This window comes from Balaenoptera musculus, chromosome 15, assembly GCF_009873245.2.
Source record: "Balaenoptera musculus isolate JJ_BM4_2016_0621 chromosome 15, mBalMus1.pri.v3, whole genome shotgun sequence".
In the NCBI taxonomy this organism is placed as follows: domain Eukaryota; kingdom Metazoa; phylum Chordata; class Mammalia; order Artiodactyla; family Balaenopteridae; genus Balaenoptera; species Balaenoptera musculus.
The window spans coordinates 42,477,011-42,504,752 of NC_045799.1; the positions used below are offsets into that span (position 1 = coordinate 42,477,011).

The window sequence follows — 27,742 nt, forward strand, 5'->3', positions numbered from 1 at the left end:
TTATAGGTATTGAATAAAAATTTGCTAAATGAATGAATGAATGAATAATGTGCTTTTCCAGAATTTCTGTCTGGAATTGTAGAATGTGGTCATTTTTTTAAAGGGCACATTATCAAGACAATGTTATTCCCAATGCTCGTTTTCACTTTTTTAAAATATTAGCTATAGCTTTTATGCTGTGAATAAAATTTCTAGTAGTCAATACATTAAGCACACACACTAGAAGAAGTTCAGGAACCTTAAAGGTGCTATTTTTAGTGAAAAGTAGTCAATAAGCAGATGATTCTAACTTCTGTGCACACAGAAGTCATCGAGGAAGCTTATTAAAATGCAGATTACCAGGCCCCACCAACCACAGATTCTTATTCAATGTATTTGATAAGAAGTCTAGAAATCTGCATTTTGTAGTAATCTCCAGGTGAGTCCAGAGCAGATGGTTTGTCCACATGGACAAACTCAAGTGCACCACTGGGGCTGCCATCAGCTCATCAACCTCCACGTCATGTAAGAGAAATCTTAAAAAACATAACAGTAAAATTACAACTGAAATAAAACTGCTTGATATCCATTATTTCCTATAATGATTTTTTAGAACTATATGATGAGACCTGAGACCCATACCATGACCCATATAGGTACCAACTTAGTTTAATTGGATCAGGGTGGACAGAACACTTTACAACTATTTAAAACTTTATACTGATTCTGGGGAGAAAAGCTAATGACTCATTTTTGTAACTTCAGTGTGTTTATGTCATCCCAGCAGGGTTTTATTTTTCCATCAATTGTATGTCATTGAAATTAAGATCCCTTCAATTATAAGAATTACTCTTCTACTCAATCTCACCGAGAAAGAAAAAGTCCCCAGATGGAGAACTCAACATAGGGCAAAAAAGAGCTACACCCTCCGATGAGGGTAAAGGAGAAATAGGGCACAGTGCTTTAGTCTGTGCTCCTCCAAGAGCAGATCCTAAGTCACACCTTTCGTGTAGGTGGCTAATTTGGGAAACGGCCCCAGGAAATGAGGGAAGGGAAGGGAAGGGAACCAGTGAAGTATGGGTCATGAGCCAGTTACACTGTGAGCAAATGGACCCAGTCCCCCTGAAGACCAATTTGAAGACCAATGTAGAACACACCTCGGAATCAAGGGAAGCTGGGTGTTAGCCAATGACTCCCTTCCCTCGTTGGTTGAGGGCTACCCTGGGGGGGCGTTAGATCCCCAGCATTTTTTTAGTGAAGAGCAATTAATAAGCAAATGTTCTCAGACTTCCGTTGGCAAAGGACGGCTGGGCTGTCCTGTCCCGAGGTGAACAAGCTACCCTGGCACTGCCAGTGGAGAAGCAGAGAGATGCAGGCATTCAAGGGGACAAACTATCGGAGGACATGGGGCTACTGTCTGCTGCAGCTGCAGGGGGACTCAGGTGGCCCACGGGTGGTGGCCCAGGCACCAACTATAGCTGCTCCAAAAAGCTAGGAGGCTTGGGTGTCTGACCTTCGGCATTGACGGAAGAAGGTTTTAAAAAAATGTCTTTCTTAAAAAGTTGAATCACATGCTGATGCTAATTATACAGGTTTGTGCCCTGAATTCATATCCCAGTGCGGTCCATAGAAATCTCAGCAGGACATTTAACTAATATGGGGTTGGTAACGCTGTCCAGTGACTAACAAGCAGATGCAAATCCTATCTGGCTTTAATCCAGGTTAATAGCAATTGTAGAGCCATTGATTATTCGATTCATCTCAACTTCTCTGATGTTAAAACGTGGGGGAAAAAAAATGTGTCTTTGAAACAGGGAAACACAGTAGTAACAATTTAGCCACAAAACAGATGCTATCACTTTCCTGCCTAATAAAACCTTAAGGAGCACTCCTTTTCTGTCCCCTGACACACACACACACACCACCAGCACCAGCACAGCACCACCTCCACATCTCTAATAGATGTCTCTTTATAATGGAGGACACTTACTGGTATATAAGAACCTGCCTTCTTTCTTCCTCCAAGGTTTACAGCCACACATATAATCAATATTCTATTGAAGGCAGCCAAATAGCAACCAATTAAATGCAGCAGAACAGAAAGCTGAAATTTGAGGGTGGCCTTTAGAAATACTCTTACCATTTGCCCAAAGGAAGCCACAGGGCAGGGGAAATGTTACTGCCTCTAGCTGCATTATTTTGAACTTTCAAAAAAATTATTTTACAAGCAAAAATGTCTGTATAATTCTGTAAAAAGAAAGAAATCAAACTCTGTTGGTATCTCCCCTTTTAAAAAGCCAGGTCTTCAGGCTTTTATTTGACAATCTCATATAGACGGGTCTACACTTTTTTTTTTCTTTTTTTTTTTTAAGAAAAGCATTGTGTCCTGAGATCAATAAATCAAAATTGGATTGCCTTCTCCTCAAAGGTGAATTGTATCTTGCTGAAGAGGTGATGTGACAGGATCTCTAGTTTGGTAAAAATACATGAACAAAAAAAGGATTAAGATTTCTTTGCCTGAAAGGAAAATTCTGGATGTTATTTTTTCTATTATGGGAGAGTTTCCTGAATTATCTCCTAGAACAAGAGATAGTTAAGAGTCAAGAGATAAAGCAGGTGCAAGGCCCATCATTTAGTTAAGAGTCAAGAGATAAAGCAGGTGCAAGACGCATCATTTAGTTAAGAGTCAAGAGATAAAGCAGGTGCAAGGCCCATCATTTAGTTAAGAGTCAAGAGATAAAGCAGGTGCAAGGCCCATTATTTAGTGCTGTCAGAGCCCATTCTCTCGCTGGAGGCGCTGTTTCCACACAGAGAATGAAAGCAGCTTGACAGCTGCAGGAGTATCTATGACAGTCTGAGAAAAGAGGCAAAAAGGCAGCCACAGAGAGAGGGCTAGGGAATCCCTCGGTTGTCAAAATTCTGGAACAAGCAAGAGATTCATGACTGTGGGAGAGATCAGGGTGCCTATAGAGACATCAGTCAAGACAAAAGCAAAATTCAGCCATCAGAAGTCAATCAATCTATGAAGCAACAGGAGAGTTAAGATGCTCAGCACCCAAGGGCAATCAGGAAGAGTACTGAGTGACCCAGTCATGTCAGCTCCAAGAGGCTGGTACTGCGGCACGAACCTGAAGAGCCCTGAAGCCCAGAGGGTGACATCATCACAGACCCAACCTCTGTTGATGGACTTTACTGCTGAGCTCTCAGATCCTCTGGTGCTCAAGCAAGCCATGAAAACTTACTCTGCCTCATGGTTAGACTCTTTGCCATGGACTCCAAACCAAGCCATCATATACTTCTAACCACATGGTTGGAGGTTCAGAGTGACATTAACCTGGTTTTCCAGATTAAAGAGGCCATGGCATGTACCCATCTTCAAAAGGAGAATGAACCCCCAAGCTTTGACTCTAAAATATCTGGCAGGGGAGTATGGTCTGTGCTCCAGGGCCCTGCAGATCCTGTAGAGGGGAGACCTTGGCATATCACCATTCCCACTGAGCCTGCTGCTGCTGACCACAGAAGTCCCTGGCGTTCGACAGGACTCACTCTCTTCATTGTGAATAGGTCTGTGTTCCTCTCCCTCCCCCAAGCCATCCTAAGGACATGGAAGACATCCTTCAAGTCCATTGCTTTCAAATGGATTAGAGTTGACCAAGCAGACCTGTGAAAGAAGATTCTAGGCCATTCCCAAATTCCAGTCCCATTTCATCTGCCTCTGTAGGGCTCTCTCACCACTGTCACTAGCTTGATGAAGTGGAAATAGCCCAGGAGCGAATTTGGAAAAATTTTCAGCCCCAACTTCAACACTAGATGCCCTGGGGCAGCCATGCCACTTTTCTGGGGCCCAAAGTCACACCTGCGAAGGGTTTTGTTGGACTGGAATATGGTCAAAGATCTTCTTTTATTTCGTGGGCAAAGCAGTCTGGTTCAGACAGCAAAAGACAAGATAGACCTATTATCTAAGAGGGGAATAAAGCCCCTAGGTAGAGGGGGGTTGGCAAACATAACAGCAATTTCTTGCAGGTAACTTAGAATTCTCTTTGGTAAAAGGCATCTGGCTGAGTTTAATAGCAGTTTTAGTTACATGTTTAGTGAATGTGGCCTAGACAGTCTTTTCTGGGTGTGTGTGTGTGTGTGTGTGTGTGTGTGTGTGTGTAAGTGTTTGCTCTGGTAGTGATAAACTCTCAGAGGCATAAAAATGACTAAATACAAAGAAGTTCAAAGATTAAGATCCAGGCATCTGTGAAATGGGCTTTCTGAAGAAAAGCTAAATATAAAATGGGCTCTAGTTTAATGCCAGGTGTGTTTGAAAACTTCTCCTAGTAGGAAAAAAATCTATCATTTTTCTTTGAAGCTGAGAGAATTGGTATTGAGAGTCTAAGACTAGAAATGGAATTTCCTTAACAGAACTGAATGCACTTACTTCCGGATCAGGGTCCTCTGATAGTTTGTCTTTCGGTGTTTCTGTAAATCTACTAGTTATTTATTCTGTAAATCTACTAGTTATACAGCTTTCTTCCTGGGTATTGATTTCTAGTACTTTGGTCATCACAAAGATGACCCACTAGATTTTATTAAATGTTCTGAATAAATTGTGCTATTTAGGAAAATATGCATCGAGGGCAAAATCTAGTGGAAATAATTAAGGAATCTATAATTAAGAATGTATAGGACTAAATTATTCTTTGACTAAAGAGCTGTGTATATAATCACGCAGGATTTCAACCCAAGCAGTCAGAGGCACTTTCTTTCAGGAGACTTAAGTGTGTGATGAAGTTTCTAAGAATCCAGCGTGGGTTATTTCCAGCAGCAAGTTTCCTTCCTTATGAAAGATACCACATAAAGAATCATTGAAAAGCCCAAAGCTACCCCACTGTGGCTCCTTACATAGTTAAAACCCTATTAGAGTAAAAAGAATCAAGAGATTCCTGTGGAAAAAAATACCTGTCTCTGTGCTCACTAGGGCCCCTGCTGTGTAGACTTATCCATTCGCTGTAGAGAAATAAAAGCCACAAAGAGGGTGTGATGGTGTGGGGGGGTGGCATTTGAGAGACACCCGGTTTGTATTGTTCCTGCTGGAAAGACCCTGATCTGAGACCAGCCCTGGCGGCCCCCCAGCTGAGAAGGGCCTACTTGTAGCCTTCATTCCTGCCAGGCCCTGGAGGGTGTGGGGACTGCATTATGAGGCTGAATGAGAATTAGATGCTTAATTGGGGCCTGGAAAAGGGGAAAGAATAGCCAGACGTGTAGAATGTGACCGGAATCCAGCTCAGTTAAGCCAAGTGTGGCAACACCTGGGAAGGCTTCAGTGGTTGTGATCTTACATAAAGGAGCTGGAACTGCCTTTTAGAGTTCCATGGGGGCAGCACAACCAGCAAGGGGAGATCGGGAGTAAAACGGGTCAGGCCTAAGGTGGTCCAGTTGAAGATGTAAGAAACTGAGTCCTCCAGATCTTTTACACACAGGAGATATTTCTACCTATCCCAATGCTTGGCAAGGATGCAAAACATTTGAAACTGACTCCTCTAACCACCTCCAACTTAAATGTCATTTCCTCGTTCTCCAAGATTTTTCTTCACCCGCCCTCAAAAAAGGTGACTCACTCTCCTCTGGGCCTCCAGAGTTCCTAGTTCATACCATAACACGTGGCTTGTGGGTGGTCTATGTTCTCAATCTCAACCCCCCCACCCCCGTCTCAGCTAGCTTGTGAAGTCCATGAAGACATCAGTATGCCTCATCCATTTTGTATCTCAGTGCATAGTAGACACTAAAGTATCTGGTGGATATGTTTTGGGGGATTTCTTCCCAAATGTTGGGTTTCTATAGACTGGTTATTCTAACAATAACTAATGATGAATTTCCAAACCATTCTCAAAGTGGCTGTATGGAGGCACATCATCTGGTTAAACATAAAAGAAAAAGGTATATGTCTATGTCTGGATTTCATACCCACCTTCGGCTACCACCACTGCCTTTTATCTACTAAAGACAGCTTCTGATTTTGATTAGGGTAGAAATTCCCAATTAATACATGAAGAGGTGTGTTGCCATGGAAGGGGTGTCTTGCAGAAACATGCAGATTTTCCACCAGTATGATCCTGTCATCTTAGTCATTCATTTTTTTAAATTAATTTTTATTGGAGTATAGTTGATTTACAATGCTGTGTTAGTTTCTGAGGTACAGCAAAGTGACTCAGCTATACATATACATATATCCACTCTTTTTTAGATTCTTTTCCCATATAGGTCATGACACAACATTGTGTAGAGTTCCTTGTGCTAAATAGTAGGTTCTTGTTAGTTAGCTATTTTATAAATAGTAGTGTGTATATGTCAATCACAGTCTCCCAGTTTATCCCTCCTGCCACCCTTTCCCCCTTGGTAACCATAAGTTTGTTTTCTATATCTGTGACTCTATTTCTGTTTTGTAAATAAGTTAATTTGTACCATTTGTTTAGATTCCACATATAAGTGTTATCATATGATATTTGTCTTTCTCTGTCTGACTTACTTCACTTCATATGATAGTCTCTAGGTCCATCCATGTCACTGCAAGTGGCATTATTTCATTCTTTTATATGGCTGAGCAATAATATTCCACTGTATATACATACCACCTCTTTATCCATTCATCCTTTGATGGACATTTAGGTTGCTTCCATGTCTCAGCTATTGTAAATCATGCTTCAGTGAACATTGGGGTGCATGTATCTTTTCGAATTATGGCTTTCTCCAGATATATGCCCAGGAGTGTGATTGATGGATCATATGGTAGCTCTATTTTTAGGTTTTTAAGGAACCTCCATACTGTTCTCCATAGTGGCTGCACCAATTTACATTCCCACCAACAGTGTAGGAGGGTTCCCTTTTCTCCACACCCTCCCCAGCATTTATTGTTTGTAGATTTTTTGATGATGGCCATTCTGACCATTGTGAGGTGGTACCTCATTGTAGTTTTGATTTGAGTATCTTTAATAATTAGTGATGTTGAGCATCTTTTCATGTGCTTTTTGGCCACCTGTATATCTTCTTTGGAGAAACGTCTATTTAGGTCTTCTGCCCATTTTTTGATTGGGTTGTTTGTTTTTTTGATATTGAGCTGCATGAGCTGTTTGTATACTTTGGAGATTAATACCTTATCGGTTGTTTCATTTGCAAATATTTTCTCCCATTCTGTGGGTTATCTTTTCGTTTTGTTTATGGTTTCCTTTGCTATGCAAAAGCTTTTAAGTTTCATTAGGTCCCATTTGTTTATTGTTGCTTTTATTTTCATTACTCTAGGAGGTGGATCGTAAAAAGATCTTGCTGCAATTTACACCAGGGGGTGTTTTGCCTATGTTTTCCTATGAGAGTTTTATAGTATCTGGTCTTACATTTAGGTCTTTACTCCATTTTGAGTTTATTTTTGTGTATGGTGTTAGAGAATGTTCTAATTTCATTCTTTTACATGTAGCTGTCCAGTTTTCCCAGCACCACTTATTGAAGAGACTGTCTTTTCTCCACTGTATATTCTTGCCTCCTTTGTCATAGATTACATGACCATGGTGCATGGGTTTATCTCTGGACTTTCTGTCCTGTTCCATTGATCTATATCTGTTTTTGTGACAGTACCATACTGTTTTGATTACTGTAGCTTTGTAATATAGTCTGAAGTCAGGGATCCTGATTCCTCCAGCTCTGTTTTGCTTTCTCAAGATTGCTTTTGCTATTCAAGGTCTTTTGTATTTCCTTACAAACTGTAAAATTTTTTCTTCTAATTCTATGAAAAATGCTATTGGTAATTTGATGGGGATTGCATTGAATCTGTAGATTACTTTGGATAGTATTGTCATTTTGGCAATATTGATTCTTCCAATCCAAGAACATGGTATATCTCTCCATCTGTTTGTGTCATCTTTGATTTCTTTCATCAGTATCTTATAGTTTTCTGAGTACAGGTCTTTTGCCTCCTTAGGTAGATTTATTCCTAGGTATTTTGTCCTTTTGATGTGATAGTAGATGGGATTGTTTCCTTAATTTCTCCTTCTGATCTTCCACTGTTAGTGTATAGTAATGCAAGAGATTTCTGTGTATTAATTTTGTATCCTGCAACTTTACCAAATTCATTGATGAGCTCTAGTAGTTTTCTGGTAGCATCTTTAGGATTTTCTATGTATAGTGTCATGTCATCTACAATGACAATTCTACTTCTTTTCCAATTTTGATTCATTTTATTTCATTTTCTTCTCTGATTGCTGTGGCTAGGACTTCCAAAACTATGTTGAAAAACTTCCAAAACTAAGTGGCAAGAGTGGGCATCCTTGTCTTGTTCCTGATTTTAGAGGAAATGCTTTCAGTTTTTCACCGTTGAGAAGAGTCATTCATTTTTGACTTTGGAGAGGGAGCCAAGGGCATGTGTCTACAAGTGATGACCACCGGTAGAGTGGTCAAGGAGCAACTTTAGGATTGAGGTTCTTTGGGAGAAAATAGGTTAGATGGGGCAGATGGTTTACAATTGTACTTTTGTCCCGAAGAAATATGAACTAATTGTAAATCAAGTATATCCATCTGCTCAGGCTGCCATAAAAAAAATACCATAGACTGGGTGGCTTAAACAACAGAAGTTTATTTTCTCACAGTTCTGGAGGCTGAGAAGTCCAAATCAAGGTGCTGGCTGATTTGGTTTATGGCAAGAGCTCTCTTCCTGGCCTATAGGTGGCCCCCTTCTCACTGTGTCCTCATATGGCAGAGGGAGGGAGAGAGAGCTCTCTTCTTATAAAGCCACAGTCCTATCAGATTAGGGCCTCACTATTCTGACCTCATTTAATTTTAATTACCTCCATAAAGGCCCTATTTCCAAATACAGTCACATTGCCGCTTGGGGCTTCAACATATGAATCTTTTGGCGGGGGGGGTGTCACAAATATTCAGTCCATAACCTCAAGTCTGATCAGAACTATCCTTTGGTAAATATTCCTAAAACCAGCTGTTGACAAAGGCCAAGTATGTGAGACACCTGGAGTGAATACCTCATCCCACAAATCAAAGGAGTCTGCACATCTGGTCTTGGGTTTAAGCTGGTGATGTGAAGTCAGGTTTCAAATCTCACTCACCCAAACATAATTATATGAAAGCAGATAAGTAAAACAGGCAAACGAACAACACAAACAAAAACAGTAATTAAAAGAACGAGCTGGTAGCCACGGCAAAAGGAAGGCGTGAGCCTGGTGTCACCCCCAACCTACTCCCTAGCTCTACCAGGCTCTGAAATAATCCTGAATAGGGTCTTACTAGCTACCATTTACTTTCCCAACTGAGAGGAGCAGCCCAGGGAAATTTCCACAGGCGCATGAAGCCAGCCATGAACACCTTTATTCTGCCTTACCCCAAAGAGACAGGAAAACAAGCTGTGATTCTCCATTTCAATATCTCTTGCTGGGAGGAAAATGAGAAAGGAAAGGCAGACCAATAACAAATGCCTGGATCTAATTACCTCTAGGAAAAAAAACTAAAACAGAAACAATAGGAATTTCACCAAATAGAGGGCAAAAGAGAAAATAAATAAGGCAAGATCTTTGGGGTGAGCAGGAAGCAGAGGAGGAGGTGCTGGAGAGTCCCAGATGAAGCCCCCCTGAAAGAGGAGCCCCCTTCATTCCCTGAGGAGTCTGTGTAGGGTTTGCATAGGGTTTATCACCTTCTGCTTTGGAGGCTGAGAGAGAAAACAGCAAAGAGAATAGTGAAGCCCAAGCTGACTTTTTGCTCTTAGAGCAAAAAAGAGTTGCAAGGCTCACGTTGAATTGCAAAAAACTATCCAACCCCAAGGATAGCCCCCACTGTGACAGGCAACAGTACTGACAAAGTGGTGGCCTGGGCTGGGCATGGGACACACTTGCTGAGGAATCCAGCACAATGAATGTGGTAGATGCTGTGACCACTTTACCCCTCCCAAAGAAAACGCTTCCACAGACAATGTGAGAAAGGAGTAGCTTGCTAATGTACGTGTCACATGCTCACCCTGTAGTAATGACCTTATTGACTTTTATGTAGTCTTCATAAATTAAGAAAATTAACCCTCTCCCTGTCAAACATGTTGCAAATGTTTTCTCCTGGATTGCCTTCTGTCTTTTGATTTTCTTTAAGATACATTAAATAAATTTTACTATGCTTTCTTCTAAAATCTTTAGATATTGTTTTTTAAGTGACCTATATGGGAAAAGAATCTAAAACAGGGTGAATATATGTTGCTGTGTGGCAGAAACTAACACAACATTTTAAATCAACTATACTCCAATAAAATTTTAAAACTCAAAAAAAATTCAATAAGGAAAAAAATGAGCAATCAAATAGAAAAATTGGTAAAATATAAAAATAAATGACAGAAGAGAGGAAGGGAGGGAGGGAGGAAGGGAGGAAGGAAGGGAGGAAAGATATTGGACGGAAGTTAGGAAGGAAGGAAGGAGGAATCTCAACACCCTACATGCTGAGAGGTAATAATAAAAGGAAAATACACTGTAGAACAGCACTAGTGCTTTCTTCTCTGAGATTTATTAATCCAGCTAAGCCAGTCTTCTACTCCATTCAATTCTTTTCATTAAGGGTTATACATAGCACAGACTCAATATATATGCTGGCTGGATGAATGAATGAATGAATGAATGAATGAATACCAAAGAGGAGGAAAAATGTGATAAATTCTTGAATGATGCAGAGAAGTGATTCAGCTAAGTTTTTATGCTTAAGTATCTTTGATTAAGAAACATCAAGAAGTAGATATTAAATTTGTTTCTCTCAGCCAAAAAATATTAATCAAGCGTTTATTAGAGTCAATCATTATCTCTTTTGATCCTCAAATGTTGTGAGGGAGATATCATTACCTCCATCTATAAGTGACAAAACTGAGACTTTGAATGTGAACGAGACCTATCCAAGATCACACAAATAGAGATGCCAGAGCTTGGATTTGAAACCAGCTGTGCCCAACACTTCATCCCCTTTCACTAATGTTGAGCTTCCCACAAAGGTGGCCAGAAATGGACAGTCCTGAGGTTCAGTATCTATCATGAGTAACAGAAAAAGGAGTTACAGAACACAAAACAAAGGCATATTCAAAGGAGAGAAGGAATTTGTAGAGGCTGGACTTGTGGTTTGTTGTGTGTCATTTATTGTAGAGAAGGTGGGTAGTAATCTTTGTTAAATGCTGCCTGGTTTATTTTGCCTCCCTTCACTTTGGATGAATTTTCCTAGGAGTAGTGTTTATCCTTTGCACCCTTACATATTATCACAAAACACCTGGATATGAAACCTGGTTGCTACTCAAGCAGCTATGTGAATGGATAAGCCCATGCCATTACCAAGGACTGGAATTTTTTTCTTGAGGTTAAATATATTTAGTTTATCGCGGTTGGAACCACATCACTAAGAGGAGTCGCATCACTGACTTTTACAATCATTTTAAATAGTGTTGGTGCCTTGATTGTAAAGAGCAGTTTGTGGGAAGCATCATGACAACACAAAGACTCAACTTCTCTTCAAGTCCTGTCTTCTCACTGACACTCTGTGCTTGCTCTGTAAGTTGGTCTTTGATCTCCTTTGGTTTAGTTGCACTTGGATTCTACACCTAGAAAGTGAACTTGGCACTCTAGGATAGAGTAAGGTCTAATGGAGCTCATCTCCCCTAACAATCAGTTGCTTAAAATGAACCTAAATTGATGTTTATGCATGTGGAATAATTGCTTTCCTCCATTTGAACTTGGAAGTTAAATATATGTGACAAATGCCTTAAACTCTGTGACCAGTTTTATTCCATTTTAGTACCACTGTGAAGGCAACAGAGTTTAGCCTGTTAAGGGACGTCTCATCTGTATACATTAACTTGGCATGTCTCAAAATTTCATACAGATACCATTTGTTGTCCTGAAACCACACTCCTTCTCGGATGGGGCTCCAACCCAGCCAAAAGTCAGACTGGAACTTGAACCCAGGATCCCTGACTAGGAGGGGACTCAAACCCATTGTCTTTTCATTGAAACCGCTCACCTGGTGTCAGGACTTACTGAAGCTCATGTTCTTTAGTCTCGATGCAGAAAGAATTCAGCGTGAGGCAAAGTGATAGGCAAAGAGTGAGTTTATTAGCATAGGACACTTGTGAGAGATACAAGTGGGCAGGCAAGGGAGTGCAGCCCTGAGAACAAAGAGGGCTACATTTTTATAATCAGAGAGAAGGTAGAGGAAGACCACCATCTCCCTCATTTTTGGGGTCATGTCAAGGTTTACATCATTAGTTCCTCCTTTGACCCTATGTGGTCTAACCAGGACTGTCATTGAGCTATTTTAATCATATGTATATTAGCAAAAGGGTGATGACATATACTAAAATATGGTAATTCATCTCAGGTTTCAGTATAATGTCCCCTTTCACCTAGTTTCTTTCCCCTTTCACTTATATTCCTGTCTTGACTACATGCAGAAATGCAACTCTTCAAGGACCATTCACTCCCTGACTTCATGTAACAAGATTCAGACCCCATATCTATTGTCTTGTATTTTTAACTGTCAGGATTTGTGGCTTGAGTGTGCCTGGCACTTGAATGCACCTGGTCTTCCTTCAAGGTAGTGTAGATTGTTGCTAGGTTACTGGATTATTTTCTTGAGTGGTCATTAGCTTACAATAGTCTCCCAAACTCCCTTAAAATTCCCTCTGTCTTTAAACCCCTAGTGGGATTTTTAAACTAACTATTTAAGTATCCTACTCTATCCCTATCAGTTCTGTAGATGATTTTAGGTGATATCAAAATTAACATATTTATTATCATGTGTGAAAAAATTAGGCACAAATTAAGCTCACAGTTTTATAGCTATGATTGCTATGGGACAAAATTAAGAAGCAATGTTAGGCCTGGGTCAATTAAAAACATTATTAAGCATTAGTTGTCACCACAATAATGCTGCATAACAAGCAAGCCATCTTCAATTTCAGAGGCTTAGAACAATAATCATCCAATTCTTTTGTTCAGAGAGGATCAACCACATCTAGTTTGGGCCAGGAAGGATGTCAGGCTGTGAGTTGAGTTCAGGTCTTATCCTCCTTAGATCATCTGTTCCCTAAAGCATGTTCTTCTTGGGGTAAAAGGCAGGAGAACAAGAGGGCAAACCCCAACTATACAAATGCATTTCAAACCTCTGTTTGACTCACTTTTGCTAATATTCCGTTAGCCAAAGCAAATTCCATGACCAAGCCCAATGTCAAGGGACAGTGAATTCAACTCCTGTAGGGGTGGAAGACAGGAAGTGAGCCTTTCTAAACAATTACCTAATCCATTACATTAATAGTAAAGTTGGAACATAGATATGGCAAAAGTCAAGATGGTTCAAGAATGCTTGCTTTGGTTCAACACCACTTTAATTCAATACAATTGAATCCAGACAGGCCCTGCTTTCTATAGCTGTCATGATACCTATGCAACTACACATTCTGAGAAATAATTGTTTGTAATTCTATTTGTTGCATGGAGTTTGTCAACACAAATCTCAAAAGAAAAACTTGGAGAATCTTCTAACTTCTCTCCATGTTTATGTATTTAAAAATCTGGTTAATTGTATTCTATATGAATTTCAGTATCTTTTCTTTGTGATGAGACTTGCTTCATTTTATTTTTTATGTAATGCAACTGACCTACAAAAGGTTATCATAATCAAGGCTTTGAGGAGCACAGTTGAGGTTGGTAATTGAAAATGAAAATGGTACTGTCTGTCCCAGACTCTTTCTATTTCAGCATCTTTTATCTCCTGCTAGGAGCCCTGAAATGTACCTCGTTTGTGTTCCAAGCAGCAGCAATCAAAATGAGGGAAGGACAGGCAAACTGAAATAAATAGGCTGTAGAGGCAATTTTTGTTTTGATCAGATTCTATTGTCTGTGTGAAATGGCATTTCTCTGGGGCACTCAGATGCATTGCCCAGCAGGGGAGAAACCCTTAGGATAATAACAGTTCCACACACATCAGAGTAATAAGTATCTGTCGTTCTTCTCTCCCTCTTTTCAAATACACCACACACACACACACACACACACACACACATACACTTGCACATGCATACACATATACACATGCATATTCACATAAGCATGCCATTGCACACATACAGTCATATATTCATACCACATGTGCATGTATCATGCACACTCATGATATTAAATAAATGAATAATGTCTACCAAACATACCATTAGGGTCTTCAGAAGCGGATCTAAGAGACCTCTGCTCAAGAACATGGCAATATATAGAGCTACAACTATGATTTCTCTTTTCATCTCTGTCATGGATCTCAAAACCTGCCATTACATCTCATGCTAATCTGTGCCAATATGGTGGCATAACCTGAGATTTCTCAAACAAATGTACTATATTTGAAAATAATGAGGTTGAAAAGACAAAACATAAGGCAAACAACTTAAATATTTACAGTCTGATTTGCCTTTTGGGTTTTGCTTTCTTCAACTTCTTTTTTCCTCTCTCGCCCAGCTCTTAAAAGTGTTTTGTATGCTCCTTCATTTTCATTGAGCATTACTATATTGACTAGCATCCTGTCTATTAGCTAGAAAGTTCTCTGTGATGTCAGAGAGGTATCTCTATAGTAATATCACCAGGGTTATTACCATTGAGAGTAATGACTTTGAAAGCGATTTCCTGGAAGAATCAGCTACAGGTACCCTAGATCTCATCACAAACAGTGACCCCAAGGAGAAAGTCAAAGAAGTAATGATTAAATAAATAGTGTTAGGTCAATTAACTTTCCTTCCATAGTAATCATATCTTATGAAATATAACAACTATGTTGTATTTTAATAAGTTCTGATGGTGTCCAAGGAGTTAGAACATTTTATAGTTATTTTTATAGTGAAAAAGCTGAGGCTTTTAAATACTATGAGATTTGGTAAAAGTCATTGAAGAAATTAAGTGACCAGCCAGGATATCCTCTTTTATGACATGTCTATGTCTTGCCCATTTTCTGTTGGGTTCCTTGTCGTTTCTATGTTATATTGTTTTCTTTATATATTAGTACAAGGGTCCTTTGTAAGTGAGATATATATTATATATATGTGTGTTTGTGTGTGTGTATATATACACACACACACACACATAAATGGCAAATATCTTCTACTCTGGTTTACTTTGCACTCTCTTAATGGTGTATTTTGATAAAATAATGATGCTAATTTAAATGTTTTCCAGATTACGAGTCTTTTGTCTAATGGTCAGTGTTTTGTTTTTCCTGTGTAAGAAATTTTTGCCTAATGATATAAAGGTCTTTTTCCATGTTACCTTTCAAATTTAGTTCTATAATCTACCTGGAATTTATATTTTAGTATAGTGAAAATCCTTCAGTGTAGGTCTACTGTTTTTCCTCCTCAACAAATTCTATTATTTTTTCCCTGAAAATTTTTTATTTCAAATTGGAAGTTTGAGAGAAGATTTTGTTAGGTATGAAATTTTACGTTAGTGATATTTTCTTTAAGTGCTTTGAAGATATCATTACATTGTCTCTGGATTCCATGATTTTTATTGAGATGTCATCTATAATTACTATTGTTGCTATTTTGAAGTTAATGGGTCTTTACTCACTAAATAATTTTATATTTTTTCTTTAACCTTGATGATTTTCTGCAGGTTTACAATGATTGGCCTGAATAAGGTTTGCTTTGCATTAATTTTGCTTGGGGATCATAATACTCTTAAAGCAGGGGCTTGATATTTTACATTCAGTTTGGGAAATTATCAGCCATTATCTTTTAAAATATTGCTTTTGCCCCATTACACATAGGATACACCCTATCTCATATGTCTGCTAATTCTTTTCATTTGTATTTTATTCTTTATATTTTCTTCTAACTTAGTTTTCAGTTTGTAAATTCCGTCTTCAGCTGTGTCTAATTGCCACCAAATCCACCTATTGAATTCTAAACTTCAATTATTATATAATTTTCAGTTCTAGAATTTACATCTGACTTTTATTTAGTGTCTAGTCCAGTTAAACTTTTTTGCCATGAGATTTCTCCCTCTTGTCACCCAATTCTTAAACACATTAACCATATTTTAAAGTTGTATCTACAAATAGATCTCTAACATGTCTCTATATATTGTCTTATTGTCTTGGTTTTCAGTGATCCATTCTTGTTCCTCAGGAATGACCGGTAATTTTTTATTGAATGCTAGACACTATGTGCGAAAAATTGTAGAGATAACTTGAGCCTCGGTGGCCTTATCTTCTTCCAGAGAGAGAGGATTCATTTTTGCTTCTGAAAGGCTGGTAGGATTGAGTAGAGCACTGAAATCTAATCAATCAGAGATTAAATTGATTAAAAGTAGGCCTTCAATTTTTTTTAAGAACTGGTCTATTTCAAGTTCATTGCCCCCCAAGTATAACCCTTCAGTATAACCCACAGAAAACTCAAGGTACTTATCAGAGCACCTCTTCTTTGGTGGGCCCTGACCTCCAAGTTTTTCCCCTCTCCCCCCAAACCTCATTAAAAAACATCTGAAGGCTCTGTTAAACCTCTTTGTATGTGGAATGTCAGGTTCACCATTTTTCACCTCCTCCAGCTTCTGCTGCATTAATGGCTCTCTAGTGCCTTAATTTCCTCAAATAATCTGTTCAATGTTTCTAGCTGTTCTTGGTGGGAGTGTTATTCTACAGTATGACAGTCTACTTTAGGAATCCCTTTCTCAGTGTAATTTTTTTTTAATAAAAAAATTTATTTATTTATTTGTTTATTTATGGCTGAGTTGGGTCTTTGTTACTGCCCACAGGCTTCAGTAGTTGTGGCTCATGGGCTTTAGAGCACAGGCTCAGTAGTTGTGGCACATGGGCTTAGTTGCTCCGTGGCATGTGGGATCTTCCTGGACCAGGGCTTGAACCCGTGTCCCCTGCATTGGCAGGCAGCTTCTTAACCACCGCACCACCAGGGAAGCCCCCTCAGTGTAATTTTATCTTGCATTTTTTTTTCATTAGCAGCAAAGTGAATCACATTTTCACACAACTACAGGCTATTCTTATTTTTTAATTAACTTCCTGTTAGATTTCTTGCTCAATTTTCTATCCAATTGTCAATCTTGTTTCTGTTTAGAAGTACTTTATATATCAAAGATATTAACCCTTTGTCTATGATAAAAGGTATAAATATTTTTCCTAAACTGGTAATATTTCTTTTTTTAAACATTTCTTATGGTAGCTTTTCCACCCATAAGTTTGTGTTTATATAAGGTCAAATAGTTCCATTTTTTCTAACTACTTCTGTTTTGAGGCATACTAGCAAAGATTTCCTGCTCCCAAGCTTAGAAAACTCCATCAGTAGTTTCTTCTGTAATTGTGTCTGTAAGGAACATGTTGATGAGCAATTGAAAAATGGTCTATTTTCTAGAATTGACAGAGTGAGAAAAGATATGACATGGTTAAGTCCAGCTGGAAGTTCCAAGTTTTGTTTTCATTTTCCCAACCTCATCCTCAGGAGCTCGTGAAAAGAACTCATGGGCACAGTCACTTTCATGTTGTCCTTGTAGGACTTGGGTACCCATGAGTCATGTTTTCTTATGTTATCCCTTTCCTGACTTTTCTCATCCACTCTCTTGTCATCAACAATATGATATTATTCTACATGGACATCTCCCAAATTCCCACATGCCTAATTCTCAGTTTCCTTCCTCAGCATTAGATGCAAAACTTGTTTGGCATCTCCACTTAAATGACCCTCTGCTTCAGTCTTCAAATCTAAAATGACTCTCTTCACCTCCCTTCACTTTGCTTGTTTTATATATCATCAAGTACTGACCTTCCTACCTTCCGTCCACCCAGGCTCAAAGATTAGTCACCTTACTTCTTGAGTCTTACTTCTTGATTCTCAGCTTCAGTAAATCATTACCAAGAGTGCAAGTTAAAGGTATCTTCCTTTGAAGAGATTATACACTGGATCTTTCCTAGCCTTGCTTCATCCTCACTAACAGGAAGGTCAAATTGAACATACTCTGGACTCAATAGGTATTCATGTAATGAAACTGAATTTAATCTTTTGTTTAAAAAAAGTACAGAAACAATAAAAACTTTGAAGTTATGAACTCATCTAGTATTTTATATATTTGTATTTTCAAATGCCCTGGCTCTTCAAGCTGTGAAAACATAATAGATATTTAACCAAGAAGTAAGAGATTATTGTCCTTTTGACTATCTGTAAATTTTCTCACAATAATATGAATGTTAACTAGACTTATTATAGTGATCACTTTTTCCATATGTACAAATATCAGATCATGAGAAACAAGAAAAACAGTCTCCTTACGACTCCATTTAAGCATGTTATATAGCTTCAGCCACAGCGAGTGGATGACAAGCCTTATGAAACTATGTAAATAGAGGACAATTACAACAGAAATTCACTAAAGACGGGATTCTCAGCAATCCAAAATGGCAGCATCTGAGGTCTTCTAGGGGAGCAACTGAGCCATTTATTTGTGTTTTACCTTCACTGCCAGGAGAATGAATCTTTCAGCTTTCAGGCATGCCTGAGGCAAAATAGGTTTTCTTTTTTCATTCTCTTCAAAGTTTAAGCTACATAAACTCACACACACATATTTCCCCAAATTCAAATTGTGGATTGTTCTGATTAAACCAAGTTTTGCTGCTTTCATGTAACCAGCTTTCTAATTTGAGAAATTGTGCATGTATGTATGTGATTATCTCACAAATTAAAGAGAATTTAGAATATGACAGCATTAAAGTATTCAAGCAACTCAACCTACTATTTGCTCCTTTAAGCTTTTCTGCAAAAGAAGTTCAATCCCAGGAGTATTTTTAAACTTAAGAGGGCAATGGAGGGTGACAGAACAATTGGCAGTCAGGCTGTTCTAATTTTCTATTAATCAAGGACTATCTTCTTTTTCAGCTCAAGGCGAGGACACACCTAGAGTTCCTGTGAAAAGTGAAGGCTCTGGTGACACAGAACATTCTACAAGTCCTGACGGTAAGTTGCTGAGCTATTTGAGTCACGCAAACTACAAATCTGGCACATTTTCTCTGTGTAATCTAGGATTAAGGGAGCTGTCTATTCTATGAGTCAACATATTCAGTTTGAACGAGGTAAAGTTCAAAAACCATTTTCTACTGGGAACTAACAAAATTGGCAGCCTTTTTTAAAAAACAGCATGTGCCTCAGTTTAATCTTACTTCCCAATACCAAGGAAACAGTGGGTAATTCCAAGGCTACACTGAAGTCTAGCTGGTGAACTTTATGGAAGCACTCAGCGTTCAGAGGAGCACTGGCTTGAGTTTGGGCTAAGGTTAGTCTTGGACCTTCATCACTTCACCTCACTGTATCACACATCAGATGGCTTGACCAAAAACACAGTGAGTCTTTAAAAGTACTTTATAAATAAATTTACAAAAACCTTTTTTTAGTCACATCTCATTTTGAAGGCATCTAGAAATTGTGAACCTCAGGAATAGTATAGCCTTGCCCCTGCACAATGATACTGGAAACACTTTGAAATATCATCATTTAGAAAAACAACTATTTGAGCACACATGATTTCTAAATATTTAACTCCACTTGGCCACAGAGCTTAAGAGAACCAGAATTATTGGTCAGTGATCAACTGTTTATATATATCTTGTTGTCTGGGTTATTATTTTAGCCACAAAAAAAAAAAAAAAAAGCCAATTACTTTGAGTTGATAATGACCTTGGGAAAATGTCAGCCACTGGTAGAAGTTACTTGGTGGTTTTAAATGGTTTCCTATACCATGCATTCCACCCTGCTACAAGTCTTGCCCTCACCTTAATTGCCTCCCTTAATTATAAGCCCTTCTGCACCAACTGATTTTTTAATTAAGTACTTTTTTGATTTTTTAAAAAAATTCATACAATTTTTTAAAGGTCACTTTCCATTTATAGTTATTACAAAATATTGGCTATATTCCCCATGTTCTACAATACATCCTTAAGCCTATCTTACACCCAATACAAACTGATTTTTTTTTTTAACCCCTGGGCATGCTTTATCTAGGGGAATAATGTTTTTAAACCCCAGATTCATCCATTAACAGCCACCCCGTGTTGGTCATGCTCAGTTGAATGAAACCTGCCCCAGCCTTGCTGTGACATTATAGGCATGGTTCTTAACTAGTTCTCTGCAAAGCATGTTCCAAAGAATACCAGGTCCATGCAATGCTCAATGAATAAAAGGGAGACAAATGTGGGAAATACTGAGTTTTAGTCCTCACTTGGAGATTTGCCATGCATAGTCCAGGCTCTCCAAAGTCTCAGCTGTAAAGAAACTTCCTAACATCATTTAACATTGCTTTTCCCAAACTTATTTGATCATGAAATGCTTTTCATACTAACAAACACTTATTAGATTTTGGAACTAGGGACCCTTGGGTTGGAGGAAGGAACAGAAAAGGAACACTCACCCATATTTTTGCAGACCAGGATAGAAAGTGCATACATTATTCTTTTTTTAGAGGTATACTTCCTGTAACTGGCCAGTTTATACCTGGGGTAAAGAATGGGCTCACACATCATTAGAAACCGAGGCTAGTTTGCAGGAGGAACAAAGAGACCTGCTTTTAAAACCTTCCTCTTTGAGAGAGAGTTGGGTGGGCTGCCATCCAATGTCATTCCCTCTTTCAAGTCTCTTTGGAATGTGAAATCCAGCACCTGCCACTGTTTTACTTTAATCGAGTTTCCTGTTCAAGAAAAAGAGATGTGGATTGTTGCTTTTGTTCGAACAAATGAAGACTATCCAAATGACAACAAACAGAGGTTACTTATTCAGAGCTTACCAAAGCATGGGTGTCACACAGCCATTATCACTTGTGTTTGGCCAACTCAAAGGCAGGGAGGGAAGTAGGGAACTTCTAACAAGAGGGAAGACTTCAAGCATCCTTGATTGGAGGTTGTTGGTAAGGGGAAGCTGCACTTGGGCTAACTAGAAGTGGCTGATTGGTTTGGGAACATATTTGGCTTTCCCTGGCTGGTCCTGTGTTGGGAGCATGGAGTAAAATACAGGAAAGCTGGCAGTCACAGACCAAGTCCTGACCATTCTGAGCTGCTTGCTTCAAAGGTCTGAAGTCAGAAATCTATTGTTATGTTTGGCCTAGCCATCGTTCATCTGTATATTAAGTCTCTCGGTTTATAATATGGGCTTTGATGCTTTAAAAATACCAATCTAATTAAACCTACTGACCCTTGAAAATTTCCAGTGTCTGCTATGCCTGCTTGGGCTCCTTCTGGACAATGGCATTAATTAATTATGTGTGCTATTTGTATGCAAATGCTTACATAGAACACACGGTAAAGTAAAAGCACACGTTTTACCTTTGCTGTGCGATCTGGTTAGATGTTTTGCTTTTCTATTTCATGGTGTCCACTGCCAGTGCACCCACTGGCAAGTTTACAGCGTCAGTTTTGAATTTCAAAACTGAAGACCTGGCAAACCAAGCAGGCCTACTGGCATTGCTGTTTTAGAGGGAGCTGCTTACCTCTCTGCATGTCGATGATCTGGTTTGCTTTGTTTTCTCTTTATTTTCTTAGACATCTATTAAGGCCTTTGAATTTACCTAAGGATGGTAATAAATACACACAAAATATCAACCCAAAAATCTGCTATGAAATGACAGCTCAGCTCCTACAGTTTAGTAAAGAAGCAACTCTGCCCTCCCCATTCCCCCACCAGTAAAAATCTGTAAGAGTGGTCCCCAAATCTTGAATGAATGAAAACAGACTGAAAGAAGTACAAGATAGGAAATGAGGAATGTAACAATACACAGGCCATTTTAATATGTTTAAGAGATTTGGGTTTAACAAATATTTAACCTTTTTGTTTTCCTTTCTGGTTCCAGTTGAAATGAATAATCAGGTTGACAGTGTAAATGACCCAACAGAGAGTCAGCAAGAAGATTAACTAATAATAGGTAAGTTGCCTCTGTTACAAGATTTTCAATTGATTAAATGGGCCAGCCATAGAAACTGTTTGTAAAAGGCATGTTGGATTTCCCTCAGTTCTATCCAGTCCCATGGATAGAACTTTTAAACGTTTAAATGTTTAGCCTCAGGCTAAACTTTTAAAATCTTTATACCAAATAACACATTGTAAGAAACTTACCATCTTTAAAGGAAAAAGATAATCTACAGCATATCCAGATCATGCAATACCCTGGTTTTCTGAGCTTTGATGACAAGAAAAAAATTTTTCCACCCATCTCACCTCCTGGCTTCCTGGAGTGATCAAATTATTTCAGCAACCCCAAGCTGATTCTGAAGCATTGCTTTTCCAGAAGTTACCTGCTGAGTTGTTTAGTATATCTGTTTTTAAGTCTAACACTAAATCTTTGCCCTGGAGAACGTGAAAGGCATTTGAGTGTATTTGGGCTGATAGAAGCCTGCCTTATGTCCCGTCCTCTCACACCACTACGTGTGGACCTGCACCTCTACACAAAGGTTTGTTGAGTTGAATGAGCCTCAGGGAATTCCACGGAACATAAATGGGGCCAGATGATGTTTAGGAGTTTTTTCCAGACCAACATTCTAAATCACTCAGCTAAGACTGAAGTATATCTAGAATAATGAGTGGTCTGTAATCCTTTTTTGTATCTTGAGGGCTGGAGAGAAGAATTAGAGAAAAGAAGCCAGCCTAGCTATTCTGATTCCTAGCTTAAAATACTAAGCTGTGAAAAAAACTATGGGATAAATGAATTGTGCGTCATCCGGGGCAAGACACAAATGTGTTGACACCATTGCCTCTGTCGACTGAAAAAAAAATGCACAACCTAAAAGTTGAGAATTAATTATGTTTTATTCGGTGGACCTTCTGAGGACTTCAAGCCCAGGATAGCTCTGCAGGACTGCTCTGAAGAGGTAAGGGGGGAAGCAGGAACTATAGGAGTTTTACAACAAAGACAAGGTAGTCGGAACATCAAAAGATTACTGCTACTTAAAGAAAACCAGATATCTAAAGTTAATGAATTTAGCCCTTTTCTACCTATGGGAAGATGCAAGAATCTGGGCTCTTTGGAATCATTCCTTTGATATGCAGCTTAGCAATCTGGGGCCAGTATCCTGTTCTTTCCCATCCTGAGTCCCCTCGGAGTGCACCATTAGGGACGGCTGCAGTGGCTGAGGGCTTACCATGGAGCGACAGAATATGGCAGGCAACATTTTTCATTCACAGTGCTTCCCCTTGGTCATAAATTCAACCAGCATTTGGAAGCAAAAAAGAAGAAATTATTATGATTAGTATAACTAGTAGTAATCTGGTTGCAATAAACCATCAAGTCCACAGGAGAGCTACCTGGAGAAGCCAAATTCTAGAAGGATCAGGTAGAGAGAAAAAGGTAAATGTTTCATCTTTGTTTACAAAGGTATACTTTATCAACGTGTAGGTCATAGCAGAAGAGAAAAGATTTTTTTCTAGAAAAAAAAAACTTTTAGAAGTATATTTCAGAAAGTCATAAAATTATGAATTATATTTAGCACTTAATTAATTCCTGATGAGGTCCTGAACCAAGATGGTAGAGTACAAGGACATGCTCTCACTCCCTATTGTGAGAACACCATAATCACAACTAGCTGCTGGACAATCATCAACAGGAAGACACTGGAACTCATCAAAAAAGATACCCCACATCCAAAGACAAAGGAGAAGCCACAGTGAGACGGTAGGAGGGGCGCAATTACAGTAAAATCAAATCCCATAACTGCTGGGTGGGTGACTCACAGACTGGAGAACACTTATACCACAGAAGTCCACCCACTGGAGTGAAGGTTCTGAGCCCCACGTCAGGCTTCCCAACCTGGGGGTCCGGCAACAGGAGGAGGAATTCCTAGAGAATCAGACTTTGAAGGCTAGTGGGATTTGATTGCAGGGCTTCAACAAGACTTGGGGAAACAGAGACGCCACTCTTGGAGGGCACACACAAAGTAGTGTGTGCATCAGGACCCAGGGGAAGGAGAAGTGACCCCATAGAGACTGAACCAGACCTACCTGCTAGTGTTGGAGGGTCTCCTGCAGAGGTGGGGGGTGGCTGTGTCTCACTGTGAGGACAAGGACACTGGCAGCAGAAGTTCTGGGAAGTATTCTTTGGCGTGAGCGCTCCCAGAGTCTGCCAGTAGCCCCACCAAAGAGCCCAGGTAGGCTCCAGTGTTGGGTTGCCTCAGGCCAAACAAACAACCAACAGGGAGGGAACCCAGCCCCACCCATCAGCAGTCAAGTGGATTAAAGTTTTACTGAGCTCTGCCCACCAGAGAAACAGACAGCTCTACCCACCACCAGTCCTTCCCATCAGGAAACTTGCACAAGCCTCTTAGATAGCCGCATCCACCAGAGGGCAGACAGCAGAAGCAAGAAGAACTACAATCCTGCAGCCTGTGGAACAAAAACCACATTCACAGAAAGATAGACAAGATGAAAAGGCAGAGGGCTATGTACCAGATGAAGGAACAAGATAAAAACCCCAGAAAAACAACTAAATGAAGTGGAGATAGGCAACCTTCCAGAAAAAGAATTCAGAATAATGATAGTGAAGATGACCCAGGACATAGGAAAAAGAATGGAGGCAAAGATGGAGAAGATGCAAGAAATTTTTAACAAAGACCTAGAAGAATTAAAGAACAAACAAACAGAGATAAACAATACAATAACTGAAAACTACACTAGAAGGAATCAATGGCAGAATAACTGAGGCAGAAGAACGGATAAGTGGCCTGGAAGACAGAATGGTGGAATTCACTGCCATAGAACAGAATAAAGAAAAAAGAATGAAAAGAAATGAAGACAGCCTAAGAGACCTCTGGGACAACATTAAGCGCAACAACATTTGCATTACAGGGGTCCCAGAAGCAGAAGAGAGAGAGAAAGGACCAGAGAAAATATTTGAAGAGATTATAGTCGAAAACTTCCCTAACATGGGAAAGGAAATAGCCACGAGAGTCCCATACAGAATAAACCCAAGGAGAAACACACCGAGACACATAGTAATCAAACTGGCAAAGATTAAAGACAAAGAAAAATTATTGAAAGCAGCAAGGGAAAAACAACAAATAACATACAAGGGAACTCCCATAAGGTTAACAGCTGATTTCTCAGCAGAAACTCTACAAGCCAGAAGGGAGTGGCATGATATACTTAAAGTGATGAAAGGGAAGAACCTACAACCAAGATTACTCTACCCAGCAAGGATCTCATTCAGATTCGATGGAGAAATCAAAAGCTTTACAGACAAGCAAAAGCTAAGAGAATTCTGCACCACCAAACCAGGTCTACAACAAATGCTAAAGGAACTTCTCTAAGTGGGAAACACAAGAGAAGAAAAGGACCTACAAAAACAAACCCAAAACAATTAAGAAAATGGTCATAGGAACATATATATAGATAATTACCTTAAATGTGAATGGATTAAACGCTCCAATCAAAAGACACAGGCTTGCTGAATGGATACAAAAACAAGACCCATATATATGCTGTCTACAAGAGACCCATTTCAGACCTAGGGACACATTCAGACTGAAAGTGAGGGAATGGAAAAAGATATTCCGTGCAAAGGGAAATCAAAAGAAAGCTGGAGTAGCAATACTCATATCAGAAAAAATAGACTTTAAAATAAAGAATGTTACAAGAGACAAGGAAGGACACTACATAATGATTAAGGGATCAATCCAAGAAGACGATAAAACAATTATAAATATATATGCATCCAACATAGGAGCACCTCAATACATATGGCAACTGCTAACACCTATAAAAGAGGAAATCGACAGTAACACAATAATAGTGGGGGACTTTAACACCTCACATACACCAATGGACAGATCATCCAAAATGAAAATAAATAAGGAAACAGAAGCTTTAAATGACACAATAGACCAGATAGATTTAATTGATATTTATAGGACATTCCATCCAAAAACAGCAGATTACACTTTCTTCTCAAGTGCACACGGAACATTCTCCAGGATAGATCACATCTTGGGTCACAAATCAAGCCTCAGTATATTTAAGAAAATTGAAATCATATCAAGCATCTTTTCTGACCACAACGCTATGAAATTAGAAATGAATTACAGGGAAAAAAACGTAAAAAAACACAAACACATGGAGGCTAAACAACAGTACGTTACTAAATAACCAAGAGATCACTAAAGAAATCAAAGAGGAAATAAAAAAATACCTAGAGAAAAATGACAATGAAAAAACAATGATCCAAAACCTATGGGATGCAGCAAAAGCAGTTCTAAGAGGGAAGTTTATAGCTACACAAGCCTACCTCAAGAAACAAGAAAAATTTCAAGTAAACAATCTAACCTTACACCTAAAGGAACTAGAGAAAGAAGAACAAACAAAACCCCAAGTTAGCAAGATGGAAAGAAATCATAAACATCAGAGCAGAAATAAATGAAATAGAAACAAAGAAAACAATAGCAAAGATCAATGGCTTCAAAGGTGTATTCTATCAATCAAACATTTAGAGAAGAGCTAACACCCATCCTTCTCAAACTCTTCCAAAAAATTGTAGAGGAAGGAACACTCCCAAACTCATTCTATGAGGCCACCATCACCCTGATACCAAAACCAGACAAAGATACTACAAAGAAAGAAAATTACAGACCAATATCACTGATGAATATAGATGCAAAAATCCTCAACAAAAAACCCGCAAACAGAATCCAACAACACATTAAAAGGATCATACACCATGATCAAGTGGGATTTATCCCAGGGATGCAAGGATTCTTCAATATATACAAACCAATCAATGTGATACACCACATTAACAAATTGAAGAATAAAAACCATATGATCATCTCAATAGATGCAGAAAAATCTTTTGACAAAATTCAATGCCCATTTATGAGAAAAACTCTCCAGTAAGTGGGCATAGAGGGAACCTACCTCAACATAATAAAGGCCATATATGACAAACCCACAGCAAACATCATTCTCAATGGAGAAAAACTGAAAGCATTTCCTCCAAGATCAGGAAGAAGACAAGGTTGTCCACTCTCACCACTATTATTCAACATAGTTTTGGAAGTCCTAGCCATGGCAATCAGAGAAGAAAGAGAAATAAAAGGACTACAAATTGGAAAAGAAGAAGTAAAACTGTCATTGTTTGCAGATGACATGATAGTATACATAGAGAATCCTAAAAATGCCACCAGAAAACTACTAGAGCTAATCAATGAATTTGGTAAAGTTGTGGGATGCAAAATTAATGCACAGAAGTCTCTTGCATTCCTATACACTAATGATGAAAAACCTGAAAGAGAAATTAAGGAAACATTCCCATTTACCATTGCAACAAAAAGAATAAAATACCTAGGAATAAACCTACCTAGGGAGACAAAAGACCTGTATGCAGAAAACTATAAGACACTGATGAAAGAAATTAAAGATGACACCAACAGATGGATAGATATACCATGTTCTTGGATTGGAAGAATCAATATTGTGAAAATGACTATACTACCCAAAGCAATCTACAGATTCAATGCAATCCCTATCAAATTACCAATGGCATTTTTAATGAAACTAGAACAAAAAATCTTAAAATTTGTATGGAGACCCAAAAGACCCCGAATAGCCAAAGCAGTCTTGAGGGAAAATAACGGAGCTGGAGGAATCAGACTCCCTGACTTCAGACTATACTACAAAGCTACAGTAATCAAGACAATATGGTACTGGCACAAAAACAGAAACAGATCAATGGAAGAAGATAGAAAGCCCAGAGATAAACCCATGCAC

The 27,742-nt window shown here is 38.9% G+C and overlaps 1 protein-coding gene across 1 annotated transcript in view; it reads left to right on the forward strand.

The window, feature by feature from the left end:
* The window catches only part of MACROD2 (mono-ADP ribosylhydrolase 2), a 1,985,747-nt gene that overhangs the window by 1,947,042 nt on the left and 10,963 nt on the right, over positions 1-27,742 (forward strand). Inside the window, exons 17-18 of the mRNA XM_036827001.1 lie at positions 18,890-18,967; positions 21,846-21,917. Of these exons, the coding sequence (XP_036682896.1) occupies positions 18,890-18,967; positions 21,846-21,907 (140 nt within the window). The 3' untranslated portion in view covers positions 21,908-21,917. The remainder of the gene's footprint in view (positions 1-18,889; positions 18,968-21,845; positions 21,918-27,742) is intronic.